Genomic DNA, 21,654 nt, shown 5'->3' with positions numbered 1-21,654 from the left:
AATTAGAAATCCTTAAATAATCTCTTAAATTACATTCATATTTTAATTTTTAATTTGAGTAAAAGATAAAAAAAAATTCTCTATTTCTTTTATTTATTTAAAAAAAAATTGTTGATACAAAATAATTTTGGGCTTTAACTTTTTTTAATAAAAAAAAACCAAAATACAATCAAAATTCACGTGATAAGAGATGTAACGAGATACCCGATCACCGTTGAGTATGGGTTTGAGGTTATATTTTTTAACCCCGCTTGTAATTGAGATGAGTTTGGGGAAACCCGGACTTTATGGTTTTGGGTTTGGGGAGGGCAAAATCAACCTCCGCCCCGCCCTATTGTCATGCCTAATTAGAAAGAATTTTTTGATTTCTAAAAAAAAAAAAAATTGTCAAACTTTACTTAGTTTGCATTTTACCCTACTTATTTTCTATTATTTACTTCTTTTAAGGAGAAGTGGGGTCAAACACAAATTTGATAAAGATTTTAAGATAAGAAGTGTCTTTTTTGTAATGAAGAAAACACAATATATGCCTTTTAAAAAAAAGAATTTGTGTCAAAAAAATATTTGTGATAATTATCCTTTTTTAGGTGTTATTGCTAGTTGTTAATTGTTTTTTTAAATGGTATCCGGCCTTAGGACCGACTAATTCAAGGGGACCAATCTCACTGCCCACTTGCGGGGGCTCCATTTAAATCTAGAGTTTTTTTTGCTCTGTATGGACTTAGCCCACCAATATTGGCACCAGGGGAAATCGAACCTGAGACTTTGAGAGGAGCAGACTCCAAGGACTCAAGCCAACACCACCAGACCAACTACAAGTGGGTTAGTTGTTAATTGTTATTATCTATTCTTAAGTTTGTTATTATTAGTTTGTAAAAAATAAAGTTTGTTATTATTAGGATATTTGTCGTTATTATCTTTTTTTATCCTTGTTGTTGATGTTATTATTATCTTTTTTTGTCATTATTATTATTATTATTATTATTATTATTATTATTATTATTATTATTATTATTTTTTGATGTTTATTCAAATATTGTTTACATCACCATTTAAGTTTGTTATTATTAAGATAATTTATTTTTTAAAAACAAACAACGTTTCTACATAGTATAATCTTTTGTTATTTAAAAAAAAAGTAAATTTTATAAGCCTATTTTTTTCAATTCAGTAAAGAATAAAAATTTTGATTTATTCCCAAATACAAGTTAGGCATGAACGAAATTTAGCAATTTTGAATTTGTATTTTATCAATTTACTCTATTAATTTAAATGAATAAATATTATTTATTTAGTTTTTTTAAAGAAAAAAAATTTAAAAGAGGAACATCCTTATCCTTATCCTTAATCTATTAAAAATGTAAATTTTGGACGAGCCGTAGCTCTCTCATGCCCTAACCTAGCTCCACCCTTGTTAATAGTTAATAAATTTGTTTAACCTTCCTTTGTAGTATAAGCTTTATCAGGTTAGGTTAACCTTCCTTTTTTTTTTATTTGAAGTTAGGCTAACCTAAAACCTAATTTGTTTAGTTTATATTCCCCTATATTTGTTACATTTTTTGTTGAAGCAAAAGGGCTAAATGCCCCGAAAAAGTAGAATTTTCAAAAAAATAATGATTAAGAATCTGTTTAAATGAGATAATTAAAAATAGGGTAAAATATGTTTTTAGCCCCTACTTTTATATTGAGTTTTAGTTTTTGTCCCTATATTTTTAAATAACTATTTTTAGTCCTCAATTAAAAAAATTATTGACCAAAAAAAATAAATTAATTTTTTAAAAAAATTGTGACGTGGTAGCCCATGTAGGATGCCACGTGTCAACAGAATCTAATGTGTCAGTGCCACATTGACTTCCGGTAGTCAACAGTTAGTTGACCTAACATTTAGAACTAAAACCAAAATTGAAAATTAATTGAGGACTTGTTAGTTGAACATTCCATATTCACAACAACTTCTATTCCCTTCCTGAGAAATGAAATTGGCTTAACTTCATTTCAAGAAATGGGCGTAGTAGCATAGAATGCTGGATTTTGGGACATTGTTCATCACAGTTTTCTCTCTATTTCCATGGAATCTTTCTACGTTTGAGACATTGTTCATCGTTCCTTCTACCCTACTGGAGTTGCATAGAATGCTGGATTTTGGGTCGTGCTAAGTGCAATAGAGATCACTCTTTAAAATTCCATTTAAATTAAAATAAAACATGAGATTACTATTATTTTTTTATGAACCAGGAAGGTATCATCTACACACAATTGCAAAAATTAATCCCTTGAATCGGATAGAACCACAATGGATGGCAAGTGTCAATTTCAAGAGTATTTTTTATATCTAGTCTAATTTCTTCCTGGATCTTCCTTTTCAACTAATCCAAGCAAAGAAATATATAACATTTACCCTCCCATTACCTTAAACCCAGCTTCCCCTGCTCCTACGAACCATTGTATCAAAAATACACTTCAAGTCATAGAAAGACCACAGCTTGTTAACTTCTTTGCTATGTGACATTTATAATCAAGGGAAATTCTGTTGAATAATAATTAAAAGGTGACAAAACATTGCAATATTCTAAACCAAAATTCCATGTTACCAAAAGAAAAAAGAAGCAATTCAAAGCAATAAAACACTACAAAATACAATGCTGAGGTCAAGAAAAAAGGGATTATCAAAATTGCTTTTACAAATACACAATTGTATATAAGATATATTCAGTTATCACAACTTCCGTACATCAATAACTATTTATCTGCACCACTAGCAGACTCTGGTGCTGTCTTAACAATGCTTAGATAACCACCGTCCTTCGTAGCTACAGTTGCAGCTTTAATCTCATTGCAATGGTTAATGAATTTGCTCACCTCCTGGTTTAACCAAAATTTAAGTAAATAGTTCAATTAAATGCTTATTAAGAGCTAATGCATAAGTTATTTCTACAAAAATTAATGAAGTATACTATAATCCTTGTAATGTTGTGTCTAAAAGTTACCATATGGACAATACGAAAATAAGGCGAAAACTCATTTTATATGGTTTTCAAAACACTTGTAAATTACAAGTTGTAATAGACTAATGGTAGTGCAAACAAATTATGCCAGAAGATAAGCCCATAAAAAGAGTATCCAATCTAAAACACATTTTATAAGCTCTATAAAGTATAAGCAATATATAAACACCACATAAGCTGTATAAACTGTTAATATAAGTTATCATAAGAAATTCATGAAAATAAGTGTATATAAACATAGCATAAACTATTTTTTTTGTATGGTCTTCGAAAAACTTATACAAGTGTTCTTTATAATAAGATAAACATATATAGACTCTTCTAAAAGCTCACAGAAAAAGTAAACTCGTACAAATGATCAAGCAAAGACCATAGAACAGTTAACAGTTAATACTCTGAAATAATAATTGTTTCAATGTATTTTAAAAAAAAAAGAAGAGAACGCGGAAAACCAATTGCAGAAGAGTTAACTATACAAAACCTTGTCAACTCGACAAACGTAGGTTGCATTTGGATTGACTCATGAACAGTTTATTTGAATTATGAGTTTATATGTTGGCATAAGGACTTGGTAGTTGGTAGGGTGTTTAAGAGGAGCAACACTTACCTAGGCACGACACTAAATGACACATGTTGGGCAAACACACATGAATTCAAAAAATTTAAAGATAAAATGATGGATTAATATTAAGTGATGTGACTAAATTGTTTTATTTTTATTTTTTCTTCATTTGTGTGTGTGTGTGCCCAAATATATTTTATTTGTGGTTGTGCCCAACATGTGTCATTTAGTGTTGTGCCTAGGTAAGTGTTGCTCAAGACTTTCTCGTTTAAGAGAGCTCGCACAAACAATTTATGACATGCTCACAAGCAGTTTTCATTAAGCTAATTTCAATAAGTTATCTAGAGAGACAAAATTTTGGTGCATTTCCTCAAGCGCTCTTCTTAGCTTAAAAATCACTTTTTGCAGTTATAACAAAGTTTGAGAACACGGTGAATGTGAAGAAATAGTGGGTAGTTATGTAAATAAAAGTACATGCACCCTAAACTTTGGGCCTGTTTGGATTAGCTTATTTGAACTTATCTAGTGGCATGAGTTTAACAAGTCTATTTGGCTGAACTTATAAAAACAGCTTATCATATTTTTCATAAGCCTTTTCATCTTATTTAAGTTCTCCAAGATAGCTTATGAAAACATTTTACAGCATATACAAAAACAATTTAATTTCATTTAATCTAATGCTATGAAAATAGCTTATGTAAGTTTATACATAAGCGCTTATGTGCTGTATGGCCTTTGTCATATCTAGACTAGCTTATGAAATCAGCTTAGAGCTTAATAAATAGTATAAAACAATTTGAGCATATTTTATTTTTAACTATAGAAATAGTTTATATATACACTTATATGATAAAAACTTATAGTATAAGTGCTTAACTAATCTACTTATTCAAGCATACCAATAACTAGTTCAAAATTCACAGCAGCAAATACCCAAATCAGAACTAAGACTTAGCAAAAACCGAAAGAAACTTACACGATCAGCATCCATATCCTTTGTAACCTTGGATGGCTTTATATTCCTCTTCCCTGAGAAGAAAAAGTAACAAATTATTACAGAAAATTATGCAGAAAATTTCAACAAAAATAAAATGTGGGAAAATAAATTACCTTTGCGAGTTTGTGGAACTTTGCCATGACGATTGGCAGGAATCGATTTCTTCTTAGCTTGTCCCTTGAAAAGTGTCGATTTTTGCGTCATTTTCTCTGATTCTAATTCAACAAAGAATTAGGGTTAGGGTTTTTATTTGTATGTTTCGATTTCGAATTCAATTCTCATTTAGAGTGTAGTAGCTACTAGCTGTCACCTATTGGGCTTTCATTGTTTTTGGATCATTGTTAGCCCATAAATAAATTTAATTCACACCCCCACTAATTTATCTATCGATCGAAAAAATACACAAATTTTTCTCGTGTCTGGATGGGTAAATTGGTAAATTCTGAAAAAGCAGTATTTTTTCGGTGTGAATAGATAAATTCGGATGGGAGTGATTTTATAAATCATGAGGTGGAAAAAAAACACTATCGTATTATTGGTGTGAAGGGTATTTTTATTGAACATCGTTATTTTGAATTCAAATTCATTTAGTTTCTAAGATTGCACAAACAAAATACGATTCGCACCAAAAAAAATATCTCTAAAATTTTTTTATAAAAATAGAAAAGAAAAAAGAGATGTGATGAAAGATGATACAGTTGTACAATAAAGAAAGGAAAAAAAAAAGAAAAAAAAAAAGAAGTAAAAATGACATGAAAGAAAGAGAAGGTGGGAACATAAAAGAGAAGGCATTTGTTCTTAATATTATAAATAAATTAAGGGAATTCTATGGTACATTTGATAATTTTTAATGTATGGGTACATTATATATTTAAATCAGTAAATAAATGAATATTTTTAAAAGGAAATCATGTTTTATATCATTAAAAACATTATAATAACTAAATATTATTTATCAAAACTGTCAAAAATATATAATTTGACATTTTTTAATTTTATTCCTAATAATAGTCATTATTGAATTTTTTTAATGAAAAATGTCAAAAAATTAGTATAATCCCTATAAACAATGAAATTGTGTTTTTTCTTGTGATATTATTATCTCTAAAATACAATAATCGGTTAATTTATAAAAATAATTACTATTTTATCAATTTATCAGTCTAATGTACCAGTACATTCAAATTATTCAAATGTACCGTAGAAGCTCCCATGAGGACTCTTAGTATCTCTCTAGATCTGGCAAAAGCTAAAGACAACCCCTTAATTCAAATGGGGGCTGACCACTGAGCCCGCCCACTCTGGCCTCGAAGGGCGGGCCCCTTTGGTTTCGAGCTGGAGCTGCCACAACTTATGGCTAGAGCAATGGGAAGGGGGAAGGAGTCTAAATCAATGGACATTAATGAACCATCATTGATGGACATTCCACATGACACGATCAATTCGACTCAAGGTACGGCGCTAATAGAAGTTGCTTGCTCTCCTAGTTAGAAGGAAAAAGGCAGTGCTTTTTTCGTAGTAATAGTGGGCGGGTCTCATAATATCTATGCGGCCGTCGGAATAAAATGAAGGGGCCGAAGGACCATTCAATTCGATTCATTAAGGGGCACAGATCTAGGCCTCTTAGTTTGGTCAATCACCAAAGGCAAATAGAATATCTCAACTAATTTCCCAAAGGGAGACGATATTTCAAATAATTAACAAATGATCACAATATAACATGTAATTGATTTCATCTATCTATATAACATGATTGTTTTTTTCTTCTCAAAGTGCTAGAGAGCTAACTTCGTCATCTTTCCAAATCCCTTCCTCGTACTTGTACCACCTAGGAAGTCCACAATTCATTCTTGTCCGTTGGCACATGATGCATTGTTTTTCCATGCAAGTTATAAACTGACGCAAATTAGAAGTCTTCTCACCGATAGCATTACGATCGATATAACTAATAAACCTATATCCTTCCACAACTGGAGAGGGTTCCACAATGTGAAATGTTGAGTACTTCTAAATATTTTAGACGATCTAAAACTAAAATAAGAGCTTCCTTTACCAACCCCGAACATCGAAAACTCAATACTTTCAAGTTAGGAAGATGGGTAGCAAGAGAGAAAGCAAACCACTCATGTAACTGTCCCATAACCTTGAGTTCTTTGAAATTCTTACAATTCCTTGAAATTTCTTGAAAGACATATGTTGGATCTCTTATGGCAGACATTGTCATTGACTCTTGATCATTGGACATACAAATAATAATGAAAAATCAAAGTCTTGATGTTTCCTTGACTAAGATTCAATGCAACAGACAACAAATTATACAAAATATTATCACATTGAGAAGTAACCCAAACATAAGGCATAACTTGAGTCTTAACAAGTGTTTCCCAAAGTTGTTGATCATTTTTAACAAACTTTATCTTTTCTTAAGCAATAACAAGCTTTATCTTTTTTAAAATTTTAATAAGTTTGTTACTGTTGCAGGATATTTAAATTGCAAAATTTTAATCAAATCTTTCTTTTGGTAGATAAATTTTAATCTAATCTACAATTTTAACCTAATCTAGTTGAGAACATTGTTTTTTAAATATAACCTAATCTAGTTGAGAAAAGATAACAAGTTTGTTATTTTGAAATGTGAATTAGTCTAATCTACAATTTTGATCTAATTCACATTCCAAGAAACATTATACTAATATAATCTTGTGAATGTGAATTAGTCTAATCTACAATCTACAATTTTGATCTAATAACAAACTTTCTTGAAATGTGAATTAGTCTAATCTACAATTTTAAATCTTTTTCAAAAAATAAAACTTCAATTTTAATCTAATCTTTCTTTTGGTAGATAAATTTTAATCTAATCTAGTTGAGAACATTTTTTTTGTTTTTTGTTTTTGGATAAATAGATAAAATGACAAGTCATTGGAAACTCACACACTTAAAGTGAAGGGAGAGGGTTCGAATCCATATCATGGCGCTGACCTAGCAATTTTGACATTTCTATCGATTGAACTAAGATTTATAGACCGAAGAAAATAATAATAATATCTGAGTCTAAACAAAAATAATTTTGAACTATCAATCTAATCTACTTTTTTCTTCAAAAGAAAAATAATTTTTTTAATTACTCTTTTTAGTCTTTTAACTAATTTCTATGTTTGATTTTGATCCTTAATTAATAAATGTTTCACATAGGTCCCTAAATTTATCTCCGTTAGTAAAAAATGTCATTTCCATCAATTTTAACACCAAATGTATAAAGTGGACAATATTATATGTGATCTACTGTAAATCTCAATAATTTTTTAAATTTTAACCATAGGTGTTATGAAACATGGCATCCATGGAAAAGTAGAGAGAAAACTAGAAAAGTCTTATTGATAGTAAAAAGTGGAAATACAATAATGAGAAAAGTTGGATATAAATGACTATAGCAAAGCCTATTTATAGGTTAACTAACTAGTAACAACTAACTATATCTCAATAGTAGGATCGCAGAAAAGAGCAATTTGTTCAAATTACATTACACAAAAGTGCATAGTGCCACTATAGCGGCAATTTGACTAACCTTTCATACTACAACCTTTCGAACTAAATAGCATAGTGCAGAACAATAGCAATTGGTTCAAATTTCGCTACGCTATAGTGTCGCTATACTGATATAAGATAAATTGTGTCATATATGAAGATGTGGGGAAGAAGTTTAACAAGTAAGATTGCTGTTTTCAAGCAGAATGAAAAGCTGGGAATCTATGAAATCTACATATCCTGTAACATGAGATAGTTCCAAAGTAGCAGAAATATTTTGATAGATAAATCAAGAGAAGCCATAAAGAACAATTTTAATAAATCTATACATAAGGTGATGAATTACCTGAGATGTTGTAGTCACAACTTGTAAGAAATTGATTATTCAAGCTTCTATAAGAAAATAAATATACACAATAAGCATCTACTTTTCATTTTACCAATAATCTCTGCAAGAGCATACACCGTCTTTAAATCTATGAAATCTCGCTCGATCCCTTACAATAATCTCCCTATTATAAATATTTGATATAATTTTTATGAAAGTATGGCAATCCACACATATTCTAAGGTTCTTTATAACTAGAATTGGTGTTCCATCAACTGTACTAATTAAACCATAAGCCACAGCCAACTTCTCGCTATGATAATTTATGACATTCTCCTTGTCTTCATCGCCTATATCATGCAACACAAGATTAGTTTCAGCTATATATCCATAGGATTTAATCCTAAACTTGATCTCATCGAGCTTTGCATATATCTCTGTCGAATTCGGATGACTCTGATCAGAATTTATAAACTTGTGTATCCTACCATCTATTTCTGTGAAACTAAATCCCGGTACCTTCCTAACATCGTTATTTACCATAGCTTCCCTCACCCTCCCTACATCTTTCCACCTCTGTTGTGCTGCATAAACATTCGACAGCAAGACAAAATCCCCACAACTGTTTGACCCCATCTCCACCAGCTTCTTTGACGCCACCTCTGCCATTTCCACATTCCCATAAGTCTTACTAGCCCCAAGCAAAGTCTGCCAAAGAACCACATCAGGCAACATAGGCATGGAATTTATAATATCATACGCCTCTTTGAGCCTTCCGGCTCGACCCAACAAATCAATCACACTCCCATAATGCTTAACATTAATTTCCACACCCGACACCTTCATCAAATCAAACAATCTAACACCTTCATCCACCAACCCAGCATGGTTGCACCCACACAATGCAGCAAGATACGACACTGCATCCGGACACATTCCATCTAAAATCATTCGATCTAAAAGATCAAGCGCCTTATATCCATCACCATTCATTGCAAAAGCCATAATCATTGTATTCCAAGTGATAAGACTTTTCCTACAACTCATACTATTAAATACCGAATAAGCTTTATCAACAAACCCACATTTACCATACATATCAATAACCGCATTACAAACAATCACATTATTTTCTAACTTCTCATCCACAATATACCCATGAACAATCTCTCCCTGTTTCAAAGCACCCAATTGAGAACAAGCCGAGAGTGCACCAAGAACAGTCACATCATTCGGCCTCCACCCTTCCTCCTTCATCTTATTAAACAAATCTATAGCTTCATTTGGTCGACTCCCTTGAGCCAACCCAGAAATCATCGCATTCCAAGAAGCAATATCTCGTTGCTGCATTTCATCAAACACCTTCTTTGCATCATCAATATAACCACTTTTCGCATACACATCTAACAAAGTGGTAACTAACAAAACATCATCATCAAACCCATAACGCAAAACCTGAGAATGCAACTGGGTTGCTTCAGAAAAAGCTAAAGCACGCGCACATCCCTTAAGAGCGAAGGAACATGTCAAAGCATCGATCTTTTTACCGCAACGTAACATATTACGGTACCATGAAATGGACTGTGTTGGTTCGGAGCTTTGAGCCAGACCTCGAAGAACGGCATTGTAGTCGTTTGTGGTGGGGTTTTGAATCTGCCGGAAAAAATTTCCGGCGAAAGAGAGGTTGCCGGCGGGAGAGACGGCGAAGAGTTCGAGGAGCTTGGTGCGGGAAGGGTGAAATTGGAATTTTCCGGTGGTTATGAGATGAGCTTGAAGCTGTTTCATGTGAATGAGAGAATTGCATTTCTGTAACAATGAATCAATGTGAAATTGAGTGGCCATTCTATGATATGAGCGGGAAGAACATATAATAGAGAGGATTCAGAAGAAGAATTGATTAGATGAATAAGTGTGTGTTTGGTTCTACACAAAATTTGATTTTGAATTAATTGATTTTGTAAAATTTATTATGAAGTTGAAACTTGAAAGTAAAGTAAATTATTTTCCTGGCTAAATTGTAGTTTTGGCTCCTATATTTGAGAAACTTGCAATTTTGTCTCCCTATGTTTCAAAATAGCAGATCTAGCCCCCTATGTTTACCCCTTTTGCTAAAAGTCAATTTTGACCAGGTCAATTTTCGTGCGGCGGGTGCTATTTTTGTGATTCTTTTCCTTTGTAGGTCTGCTTGTTGTTGTGCCTGGTATATAGTTTCATTGTGACATCTGTGTTTGTTTAGGTGTTGCTGGTTTTCTCCTTGATTTTGGGGGTTCTAGATGACCAATGTTTAGGCTTTTGATTTGAATTATAACAAAACAAGACCAAAACATAACAATAACAGGACAATAAAATAGAACAAGTTGATTTGAAATATAACAATAACGCAACACAATTTGATTCATTAATAGATGATGCAAATAACAATAAAACATAACATCAACAACAACCCCAAGATTTCAACGACAATCACAAAATTCTTCTCATTGTTCTTCAGTTCATCATTCCTCTTCAACAAAGTTAGTATAATCTTCTGTCTTACTCGAACCTTCACGTGTTGGTGCAGTACTTACGGTCTTCATATCCAACAAAGGCACTTTAGAGTTCAAAACGAAATAGCAGGAAGAGAGAAATCCAACAACAAAAACTTTGGATTGATTCACAGTAGAAATCGAACAATAGACCTTACGATTGATTCATAGTCGAAATCCAACAACATAATTTGTTTTAAGTTTTGTGATTGAGAAGAAAGAAATTTTTGTGATTGAGAAGAAAGAAGAAACAGGATTTTGCGATTGAGAATAAAGAAGAAACAAGAAGATAGTCACACATTTTTTTTTATTTATATTATTATTTTTTAAAATAATAAGTGACAAAAAAACTGATGTGACAGCTGAGTCATTTAAGTGACTTGTCACATCAACGTTGACTTGGTCAAAATTGACCTTTTGCAAAATGGGGTAAACATAGGGGCTAGAACTGCTATTTTGAAACATAGGAGACCAAAATTGCAAGTTTCTGAAATATAGGGGGCCAAAACTGCAATTTAGCCTTATTTTCATTTATGTTTATTGTATAATAAAATTTAAGGTGATGTATCCAAGAGCCCTTAGATGAGATGACGCGAGTCTCATCTAACTTAACGGTCGTAGGTTCGATCACTGGTTTGGGCATGCAACTGTGTTAAAACTTTAGGGAGAGTTTGTCACTCATTTGAGTCCACAAGACTTGAGGGATTAGTCTCTGCAGTAGCGTGCAAAGAATACCCAGATTACACAAACAAACAAAAATTAAGGTGATGTCTTGATGCCCCAATTAAAAGGAGATAAGAGTTTTTTTAGTGCACTTACAAAAGGTAATGACATTTACCTCCCTCTAAAACTTTTGAAATTAAAGTAAAGTAATTTATGTTTTGATTAGAATCAATTATAGAGCTAAAAACAATTATATTCAAGAGCAACCAAACATGTCAAAATCAATTATACTCCTTTAGAATAGATTTTAACTCAATAGTTGTGAATCCAGATCCTAGCTAACTCAATAGCTTGTCTCCTAACAAACTATCTCTCAAAGTTTACAAATGATGACATAATATGAATAATATTAGCAACAATTGAACTAAACTCAGAGTTGCCTCTTTGCTTCAATCAGATCGCATCGACCAATAATTGTGAGTCGCTTTCAAATTGAACCCCAACAAAACTTCGAGCACGTGCCTCTTCCATCGCACAAAGTAAAGCAACAACTTCCCCCTCCACAGTGGATAATAAAGTTTGCTGCCATATGGTGACCACAGCCACAAACCGACCTTCATGGTTACGGAAATAACATGTTGGAGTAGTCACACCTGTGTCAACAAAAAAACATGCATCAATATTACATTTTATCCATCTAATATCTGATTTCGTCCATTGACATACAATGCTAGTTGCACTCATGTATGTTAAAGGTTGTTGTAGTGTATTAACAGAAAACCACTAATTCCACCTAACGAAAGTGGTGCTTCCTACCTGATTTGTGGTGCACTTGTTTTCATTCCACACTTGTTCATTTCGATTATGCCAAATACACCACACCAGAGGAGTGTTGCAACCCGCCCAACTGTACCACTATCCTCCTTATTGCAAATCGCAAAAATACGATCAGCTACAGATTCAGGTTGATACTCATCATTGTGTGGAACCATCTCAGGGCATGCTGCCTGCCAGCTATCTTGCGCCGCTATGCACCCAAAGAACACATACAAGTCGTCTTCTCCATCATGATCACAAATAGGACATAGCAACGATCCACATGCCACTGTGACAGACGATATCTCGTTGGGAGACATCTCCGACAAAGACACCAAAGTAAATGAGGTATTTTTAAACAATGTTTTCAAATTACATGGTATGCCTACTTCCATAACAAGTGATAGGGATCCTATTTTCGTGTAAATCTCAACAAATCCACCACCTACCACAATGGCCAAACATAGATAGTGACAAAAGTTTGGAGACTTACCTCTGTTGTATGTGTGCTGAGAAACCTTCTAGTTGGTCGAAATGGTTGTCTCTAGCAGAATGGTGGTATAATACAAGCTATCACTTGGCCATTCAAAATACTCCCTTTCAAGTTGTTTATGGACAGATGCCTCCTCTTCATCTATAACATACTTATCGGGTGGATCTCATTCAAGCACCGTGGATTGTACTTTATCGGCTTGAGAGGAGGCAATTAAATTGTTGAAAATTCATTTGTTGAGAGCTCATAATAGAACGGCTCAACGAGCCAACAAGCATAGGAGTACAAAGCATTATTCACAAAAAAAGTTGATGAGATTTCTGGCAAATGTTACTGAAGGAAATCTAATGGGAATTGAAACAAAGTAAAGAGAAGAAAGTGTTTTCAACCGATGTAATTTCAGCATAAACAATATACACACATAAGAATAATCAACACTCAAGAGACTCTGCCACAATCTTCCACAAAAAATGTGACTCTACTTTTTCTCATGCTGCAGCTTTCTAGCAAATTTTACCATGTATGTAATTGAAGAATCTTGGAGTTTGATGACTACTATTATTAATCGACGATATACAATTAATTACGCTCTCAAGAGCAATAAAAAACACAACACACCAACATTATGGAATTTCAATCATGAATCAACACACAACATTCGACCAGATTGATTTCATGACAATATCTTGCAATTGAAAAAACCTATTCCCTTATCTTCTGGACTCCAACCCACCGAGCATAATCCACCCACCTGTTCACGGAAACATTTGTGTAACGAAGAATGAGGACACAAGATGAAGAAAATGTAGTAAATTATATATACATAAAATTAAATCAAGAATCTTACAATAGTGAGCCTAAGAAAGTGTTTCCGGTTCTAACAGCAAAGCAGATTGCGCTTAACAAAAGCTTGTTTTGGTGCAGCAAAGGATCTAAAATCCGTTGTTCAATAATTCCAGCTAGAATTTGGTACCTGGTAGAGAACAAAGAGAAATTTTCATTTATATTATGCCGATACATGCCAAAATAAAAATTACAAACTTAGAGTTATGAACTTATGATGCAATATTGAGGTTGCAAAGCCAAATTAATTTTGAAGCTGTTTTATAGTGAATCTCATGTATACAGTACGTGATGATCTAGGTCATGGAATTTAGGACATGGATCAATCAATGGTAAAATACCTTAAGTTACTAGATACTGCCATGTAAACTCCATAGGCAACACTCGTTGATAATACCGGCACTTCCTCAGCCTCGTCAGCAAAAGATTTATCTACAACCTTCCGTGCATTAATCAATGCGTTTGTTACGCCAGTACCAATCTGAAAAGGTAAGCCATACAGTCACATGTCACTCAATTGATGCATATTCTAGAAGTCTACAATTATATACCAATTATTACATGGCGAGACAGATCTCCAAGACAGTGAATTAAGCTTAAGGTTCCCATTTTAGGGGAACAAGCATCGCTTGACCTCAAAGGAAGATTATCTTAAAAAATATTCATACCAAATTTATGTTCTCAAATCAATTGGATTGATTATGTATCTATTTTAAACTATTTCCTTTTTATTATTCTTGATTCCAGCACTCATAGGGAAGTAGAGAGAAGCGACAAGTCAATTTACAAAGAAATGAGAATGTTCCTATAAAAGTAATGAATATGGTATAACAGATTCAATCTTAGTTTAACACAACTGCACTACCCTACTATATAGTTGTGAACACGGGTGTAAAATATGGATTCCACGACATTTTACATCTGTTATATTACAAGTTTACAATCGATATAGAAAGTGATGCAGTGACATTTTTGAAAATCTATGCAACGTTTTTTACATCGGTTGAAAGGTTAACTGATGTAAAAGTGCATCTCGTATAAAAACAACACCAATTCTTTTGTTTTGAAGTTCATAACAAGAGCAGACAAAAACAACAGAATGGCATTGATAAGGGTCTGGATTAAGTTCACTAGCAGAAACCAGAAACCTTACAAAAAATAAGAAAAAAAAGTTCACTAGCAGAAAGATCTTAAATATAATTCACCAATATCTAGAAGAAGCAAGTGTATATGTTAGAATGTTAAATACCAATGATGCACCAGTCCCGACTGCAAATAGCTTCGCTCCGTTCCGCTGCAGAAGAGAAGATTATGACTAAAAACATACATATTCATATATGATAAAATAACTGAGTTTATTAGATCCAATTCATACCACAATAGCACCTATTCTCTGTATAAGTGAAAACGACGTTCCAGCCAAAGCCACCTGTTGAGCGTTGACAAAGTTAAACACAATCACACAAAAACATAATGCCAATATCTATCAAAGCGTGAAAAAGTAGAATAAACAAAATCAGATGAAGAGTTGAGTTGTTAACCTGAAAAGCATTTTCAGGGCAGCCAAAGAAGAATTTTGCAATTACTCCAGCACTAACAGAAGGTGGCGGTCGGAGAGAAACTGTCGGAGCAGGAAGCCACACAAGCATAAAATCTGCTACAATGGCCATTACCTATTAATAATTAATTATTAAATTAAATAATAAAAAATGTGATTATTATAAAAGATAATTTGCATATAGTAAACAACTTCTAGGAAAGGAAGGGACTTTTTTTTTATAGATGAATGGCCACGCGCACACAGAGAGGGGTAAAGGTGGAAACCTAGGATTGCACCCAGGCACCCGCATAAAATGTCCACACGACCTACCACTAGGTTGTAACAACTAGAAAAGGAAAGAAGCATACCACATCAGCACAAACAAAATCAAGCTCTTTAGTAAAGTTTTCTTTGCGCTTCTCCAACTCCGCAGCAGTCTGAAATGCACATGCAAAATTCATTACAAATGGATGATATGATTATGCATGATCCATGATGCTTCGCATAAATAGTCAAATACAGGGGAAAAAGTTTAGAATAGAAAATAAATAACCAAAAGCTTTGTACTTTGTGACAGTAACTAGTTGACTAAGAAAGTTCAATGGATTGTCAAAAAAACAAAAAACCTACCTATTTGCTAGATAACAGGTTTGGTCTAGAACATAATACATTGTATCAAAGACTTCAGTAGTTAAAGCAAGTTTGGATTAGCTTGTAGCTGAATTGAGTTGTTGGTTAAAAATCTCAGTTTTTTTTTAATATTTATTTTTCCATAGGTACTTCTTGAGAATTTTATCTAAACTGGCTCTTTTTGCATGCGTTAAAACTTTGTTGTCACGATTAAAAAAATTAATTGTTACCAAAAAAATATTTGCTATATATTAGTATTTCTCTTTACAATCCTCTGTTTGCAGTATAATAATTCACTATAGAAAAAATATAAGACAGATCAAATAATATTTTAGACTAGTGTTAAAAACAAAAATTCATATGGCACAGTTGTGTTAACCTCCTATGGCAGGTTGTTACTGGTTTTTAGTAAAATCATTGTGTTTTAAATACTTCTCTTATTTAATGTAATTATTTTAGAAACCCTATTTCAAATTTCAAAATTAGGCATGTCAAACCAAGTGATTGGGCTCAAATGCTTAATGAGCCCCCCTAGGACAAATCATTTGGAAGAATCCGAGTTCGATTCCTGATGGGAACAATTTTTGACCAAGTTTTACTTACCTCACGGGCGAACTCTAGATTACTAGGTGGGTCTCCTTTCCCCCAGAGGGTTAATACAAAAAAAAAAAAAAAAATAGCCACGCTTGCCATGAGTAGACGAAGATAGGAGTACCAATCATTGACAATACAAGTCTTATTGCAAGCCTAATAATGAGGCAAACATAGAATTGATCTAACATCTAAGTAAACTACTAAATTAGTCTCATATTTTGTTGGACACTCTCAAGTATATCCATGAGACTGGTTTTATAGTAAATTAGACTACTAACTCCAACTAAACAATTTTTACCAAAGGTATCTATGCAGTTAGGAAGACTAACCTTCTATTCAAGATTATTAGGGTCCATTTAAAGAATCTATCTCTCTAAAGTTATGTCCTACCATAACGTTACAAAGAATCAAAATCCTAAATGAAAATGAACATAATAAATAGTTTCTCCGGTCTCGTATATAAGCAAAGATTCTTTTTTCAGACTAGTCATAACAGTTATTCAATGAATCAGAAAAAAGAATATTTGCTTATATATGAATTCAGCAGCAAAAATATGTGCAAATTAATTAACACACCTTTGTAAAAATACCAACACCGCATTCCATAGCAACTTTAGCAAGAAACAAATCATCAGCAAGCAATCTCTCTCTAAACCCTCCAAAATTAAGCAACCACCGAAACACACTTGATTTTTCCAGCTCAAAGAATCTCTTCACAATTGAACCAGGAACTCGTCCAGCTTTAACCGCTTCCGCTAAATCCGCTGGCAAATAATCCAACGGTTTACCAACTTCCGCAAGTACTAACAAAGCTTCTTCTCTGTTCCGATCCCTATCTTCTGATTCACCTTCACCACCATCACCTCCACCTCCTCCGCCACCGCCACTGCCACTGCCTCCTTCTCCTCCGATTCCACCGCCGGATGCATGAATGGCGGTTATGGGAGGTCGGGAAGTGAAGAGGATGGATTTGGAATGAGAATGTGGAGGGCGAGAAATGATGGAGAGAGTTGGGAGTGGGAGAGAGGTTGAAGAGTTGTGGTTTTGGGTAGGGAGAGAGAAAGAATGAGTGTGGATTTTGGAGAATGAAGAAGAAGAAGCCATTGCTGCCATGGGATGGAGTGTGGAGATGAAAGGTAGTTAGTTGAAGTCTGTCTGTCACTCACTTTGTCTTGACTAACAACAGATCATTACCAGACGCCACAAATCTCACTCCAAAATTGGACACGCTTCAATTATTATTTGTTTTCTAAATAAATATCTTTTTGACGATCGATGGAATATGATAGAGTTGAATGAAATGTAGTGGTAACAATTAGATTCCATTGTTTGGACTTTGGATTGGTAAAAAATGGGAATGGATTCTCTCAAGTATAATTTATACTTGAGAGAATAAAGTGTGGTTTGTTATCATTGATCAAGAGAGAGAAATATATAAAAATTTAGAGAAAATAAATTTAGATGGTGTTAGATTACACTTTATTCTCTCAAGTGTAAATTACACTTGGGAGAATCAATTCCCGTAAAAAATGAATGAGTGAAATGGAACACAATGAACTCATTCCATCTCATTCCATCCAATCCCTTCAAGTTTTCATTCTCCCCAATTTGGAGTGTATGGAATGGAATGAAACGGAGCTTCACAATTAAAATATTACTATTATATCCCTATTTATATTTTATGTTTTCTATTCCTCGTAAATTTGTTCTTTCACTTTTTTTTCTTGTATCTCTTTTCTTATGCATTTTCTTTTTGGCAAATTCTTAACTACCCATTCCGATGAATTGGGTAGAGTAGCCCATCTGACTTGTCAAAAGCATAACGGTCAAACTCTATTCCACTTAAAAATTTGTGTAATTGTTAATATTAGTAATGTATTTTATGGAATTGTATTTTAACCCCCTTTTACATTAATGCTCAATTTTTTACGTTTCCAAGGCACTTATTCTCCCTAACATTATTTTTGCATAACACAATTTTTTTTATAAGCTTTTTCTTTTAATAAACTTTAGCATATCACATCATTTTTTTTATGAACAAATAAACAAACGGGGCAACGCCCCTTTAGCATAGGAGAAAGAACATTATTTAGTCCCCTACATTCTTCACCTCTCGTTATTTTATTTTTATTTTTGTTCTTATTCTTCTTATTATTATTATTATTATTATTATTATTATTATTATTATTATTATTTTTCGGATGCTCTCGTATTATTATTGTTGCCGCAAGTAAGTTGCAATAATTCATATAAATTATTAAAATTATGGTTTTTTTTTATAAGCAAACTGTTGGTACTCTATATTACAATATTATGTTAGTTTTTCTCCTTTGTTAGGACTTGAACATTTTGGTCCCTTAAAAAATACAATAGTTCCTACAAAAAAATTCAGCAACTTTTGGTTCCTCAAATATTTTTTGTCATGACTTTGGTCCTGCTTTTTATTCGACTCATGTATTTTTTTTTCAAATTTTATTTAGGGTTTAATTTGTATATTTAAGAAAATAATATATAATATAAATAATTACCAAACTAACCTAATTTAATAAATTGACACATAAGCAAAAAAGTGCTAATTTTGTAAAAAAAAAACATGACAATTAGTTCTTCCAGTGGTGGTTGTTGGTTTGGTCACGGCTTTGTGCTCCGATTGCTCTTCCATTTTCAGATCTACTTGCGTTGTGGTTTGGTTCGTGTCATTACTTTTAACGGGTTCAACTCCTAAAGAGGGCATCCTAACCTTTAGAAGTTCAAAATTTAACAAGTTATCTACCCTAACTCGATTTCCTAACATCAGTGAAGAATTTAACTATGTGTTAATCTTAATCCTGCCCCCGTACCTTCAGATATTGAATCTAATGGTCTCATATTGGTAGGATGAAATGTCTCTTTAGTCTGACTTATTAAGCTGCTGTCACGGGATCAATTAATTTTCCTCTAGGTTCATTCAATTAATGTGATCAATATTAAAAATGAAGAATTAAAGCTAAGACAAATATAGAAAATAACGTAATAACAATTGAGCATAAACTTTATCGAACTAGGGTTACATTTCTCAATCATTCACAAGGGAGTTCATCTACTCGACCTAACATAGGAAAAATAAATTACAAAGACAATAAAGAAAAGAACCTTATTGGCCTTGGAATTCATCGGCCCTCCTTGCCTCCTCCTTAGAATTCTCCTAGCTCTACAGTGAATATTGAATAACTCTCAATATTTTGGAATGAATAATAGTGAAGGCGGATGGCTCTATTTATAGTTTTCCAGCTGGATTTGGGTTTTTTTTGCGCATCCATCGTACTCATCGTGGCTACGATGGTGTGTAATTTTGCCTCATCGTGGCCACAATGGATCATATCGTGGTACGATGGAAGATTTACTTCAGATTTTCTGTTTTTCTTCAACCGCCTTTATCATGCCACGATGGTATGTCATCGTGGTACGATGAAAAAGATTTGTTGCAAATTTTCTTCGATTTAAACCGCATTCTCATCGCGCCACGCTGGATCTCATCATAGGTACGATGACTTGTGTTGTTTATTACGTTTTTGCTTTTGGGCTTCAATTGCTATTAAAACTACCATAATTAATACTAAAATCATCATATAATTGACTGTCATCACCTGCCAAAATAATGAACACCTAGCTAATAAACTGATGAGATTAAACTTCTTTTTGAGATTTTTTGGTTAAGTAGTTTAGTGGCTAGAAATTTCACCCTTAAGGGGTGAATAAGTGGGGTGTCCAAGGTTCGAACACCGACCCCTACATATGGAGTTGTCAAATGGGCCGGTTCGGGCCAACTCGGTCCGGCCCACTAAGCCTGCCTATATATATATAGATGTTTTCTCTTCCCACCCCCCGTGAATCTTTTATCCCCCTTAAATTTCCAATTTTGCCCTTGAAAAAACTTCGGTTCGTAGAAACCGAAGTTTTTTTTTGCCTTGAAAACAAATTTCGGTTTCTAAAAACCGAAATTTACTCTGAATTTGCACTAGTAAAAATTCGATTTCTGCGAACCGAATTTTTCTGCAAGGGCAAAATTGAAATATTGGGGGTATAAAAGATTCATGGGAGGTGGGGAGAGAAGACACCATATATATATATATATATATATATATATATGAGCCAGTTTAGCATGGCCCATTTATTATTGGGCTACAAATTAACGAGCCCGACTCTTATAGGCCAGTTTGAATTTTTGTCCCCACATTCTTGTATTTCCTTTTCTTTTTAATTTAATTTCTATTTCGTATATAAAACATTGAGATATTTATAGGAAGAGTTGAAAATGAATCGAGACGAACTTGCTTGATCTCAACTCAATAAGAATTGATTCAACATGAAATTGGGTTGAAATTTGTTACGGACCTTTTCTCATCTCTAGTTAAGTTCACAAACAACTCGATTTTACTCGTTAATTAGTTCAATTTTGTTTGCTTATTTTTTTTTCTTTCCCAAAGAAGTCAAATATTTTAGACATTTCACTACTTTTAATTATTTATATTTTTTTTGCTCAATAGTGTGAATATATATATATATATATATATATATATATATATATATATATATATATATATATATATATATATATATATATATATATATATATATATATATATATATATATGGGAAGTTACATCGGTGTAACATTTGAGTAATGTTACACCGCTCAATAACGCTTTAGCGAATATAAATTTTACAAAATCCACCGTTGGATTGAAAGCTTATATCGTATAGATCATCTATGTTAAATTTTATAAAAACCTAAAATCATTTGATTTGTTTTTGTGATAAATCAAGATTAACGGTACTCAATAAAAACGCACAAACCATTAATCTTCATCGATCTCAATAACATATCAAACGATTTTAGATTTTTGTAAAATTTAACATGGATGATCTATACGACATAATCTTTCAATCCAACGGTAGATTTTGTAAACTTTGTATTCGTTAAAGCGTTATTGAGCGGTGTAACATTACTCAAATGTTACACCGGTGTAATTTAATTCCTCCCATATATATATATATATATATATATATATATATATATATATAGGATTTGCTAATGCACACCCACTGTTTTTTATGAAGGTGTGCATTAGCAACATACACCTTAAGGTG

At 32.8% G+C, this 21,654-nt stretch overlaps 4 protein-coding genes across 5 annotated transcripts; all 4 read right to left on the bottom strand.

The window, feature by feature from the left end:
• Positions 1-2,643: 2,643 nt before the first annotated feature.
• On the bottom strand, positions 2,644-4,841 carry LOC123921868. Its single transcript, XM_045974574.1, has 3 exons — positions 4,678-4,841; positions 4,544-4,596; positions 2,644-2,862 (listed from the first exon to the last, which is right to left on the bottom strand). The coding sequence occupies exons 1-3, from the start codon at positions 4,766-4,768 to the stop codon at positions 2,740-2,742; spliced, it is 267 nt and encodes an 88-aa protein (XP_045830530.1). The 5' UTR covers positions 4,769-4,841; the 3' UTR covers positions 2,644-2,739.
• A 3,621-nt stretch (positions 4,842-8,462) lies between these two features.
• Positions 8,463-11,222, bottom strand: LOC123882153 (pentatricopeptide repeat-containing protein At1g34160). The gene has a single exon (XM_045930962.1). The coding sequence runs from the start codon at positions 10,260-10,262 to the stop codon at positions 8,529-8,531; it is 1,734 nt and encodes a 577-aa protein (XP_045786918.1). The 5' UTR covers positions 10,263-11,222; the 3' UTR covers positions 8,463-8,528.
• A 659-nt stretch (positions 11,223-11,881) lies between these two features.
• On the bottom strand, positions 11,882-13,103 carry LOC123920943. 2 transcript variants are annotated; one of them, XM_045973301.1, is made up of 3 exons: positions 12,918-13,103; positions 12,425-12,744; positions 11,882-12,261 (listed from the first exon to the last, which is right to left on the bottom strand). In XM_045973301.1, exons 2-3 carry the CDS (start codon positions 12,742-12,744, stop codon positions 12,231-12,233), a joined length of 351 nt encoding a protein of 116 aa, XP_045829257.1. In that variant the 5' UTR covers positions 12,918-13,103; the 3' UTR covers positions 11,882-12,230. The 2 variants fall into 2 exon arrangements, with proteins under 2 accessions (XP_045829257.1, XP_045829256.1); XM_045973300.1 differs by having other exon boundaries at positions 12,425-13,103.
• Positions 13,104-13,251: 148 nt separating this feature from the next.
• Positions 13,252-17,806, bottom strand: LOC123920942 (protein RETICULATA-RELATED 4, chloroplastic-like). Its single transcript, XM_045973299.1, has 8 exons — positions 17,101-17,806; positions 15,669-15,737; positions 15,302-15,433; positions 15,136-15,189; positions 15,010-15,054; positions 14,102-14,241; positions 13,765-13,890; positions 13,252-13,668 (listed from the first exon to the last, which is right to left on the bottom strand). Exons 1-8 carry the CDS (start codon positions 17,635-17,637, stop codon positions 13,620-13,622), a joined length of 1,152 nt encoding a protein of 383 aa, XP_045829255.1. The 5' UTR covers positions 17,638-17,806; the 3' UTR covers positions 13,252-13,619.
• Between the last annotated feature and the right edge of the window lie 3,848 nt (positions 17,807-21,654).

This window comes from Trifolium pratense, linkage group LG4 (assembly GCF_020283565.1).
Source record: "Trifolium pratense cultivar HEN17-A07 linkage group LG4, ARS_RC_1.1, whole genome shotgun sequence".
Taxonomy (NCBI): domain Eukaryota; kingdom Viridiplantae; phylum Streptophyta; class Magnoliopsida; order Fabales; family Fabaceae; genus Trifolium; species Trifolium pratense.
The sequence above is the reverse complement of the archived record's forward strand: the minus strand, read 5'-3'. Positions and strand labels throughout refer to the sequence as shown.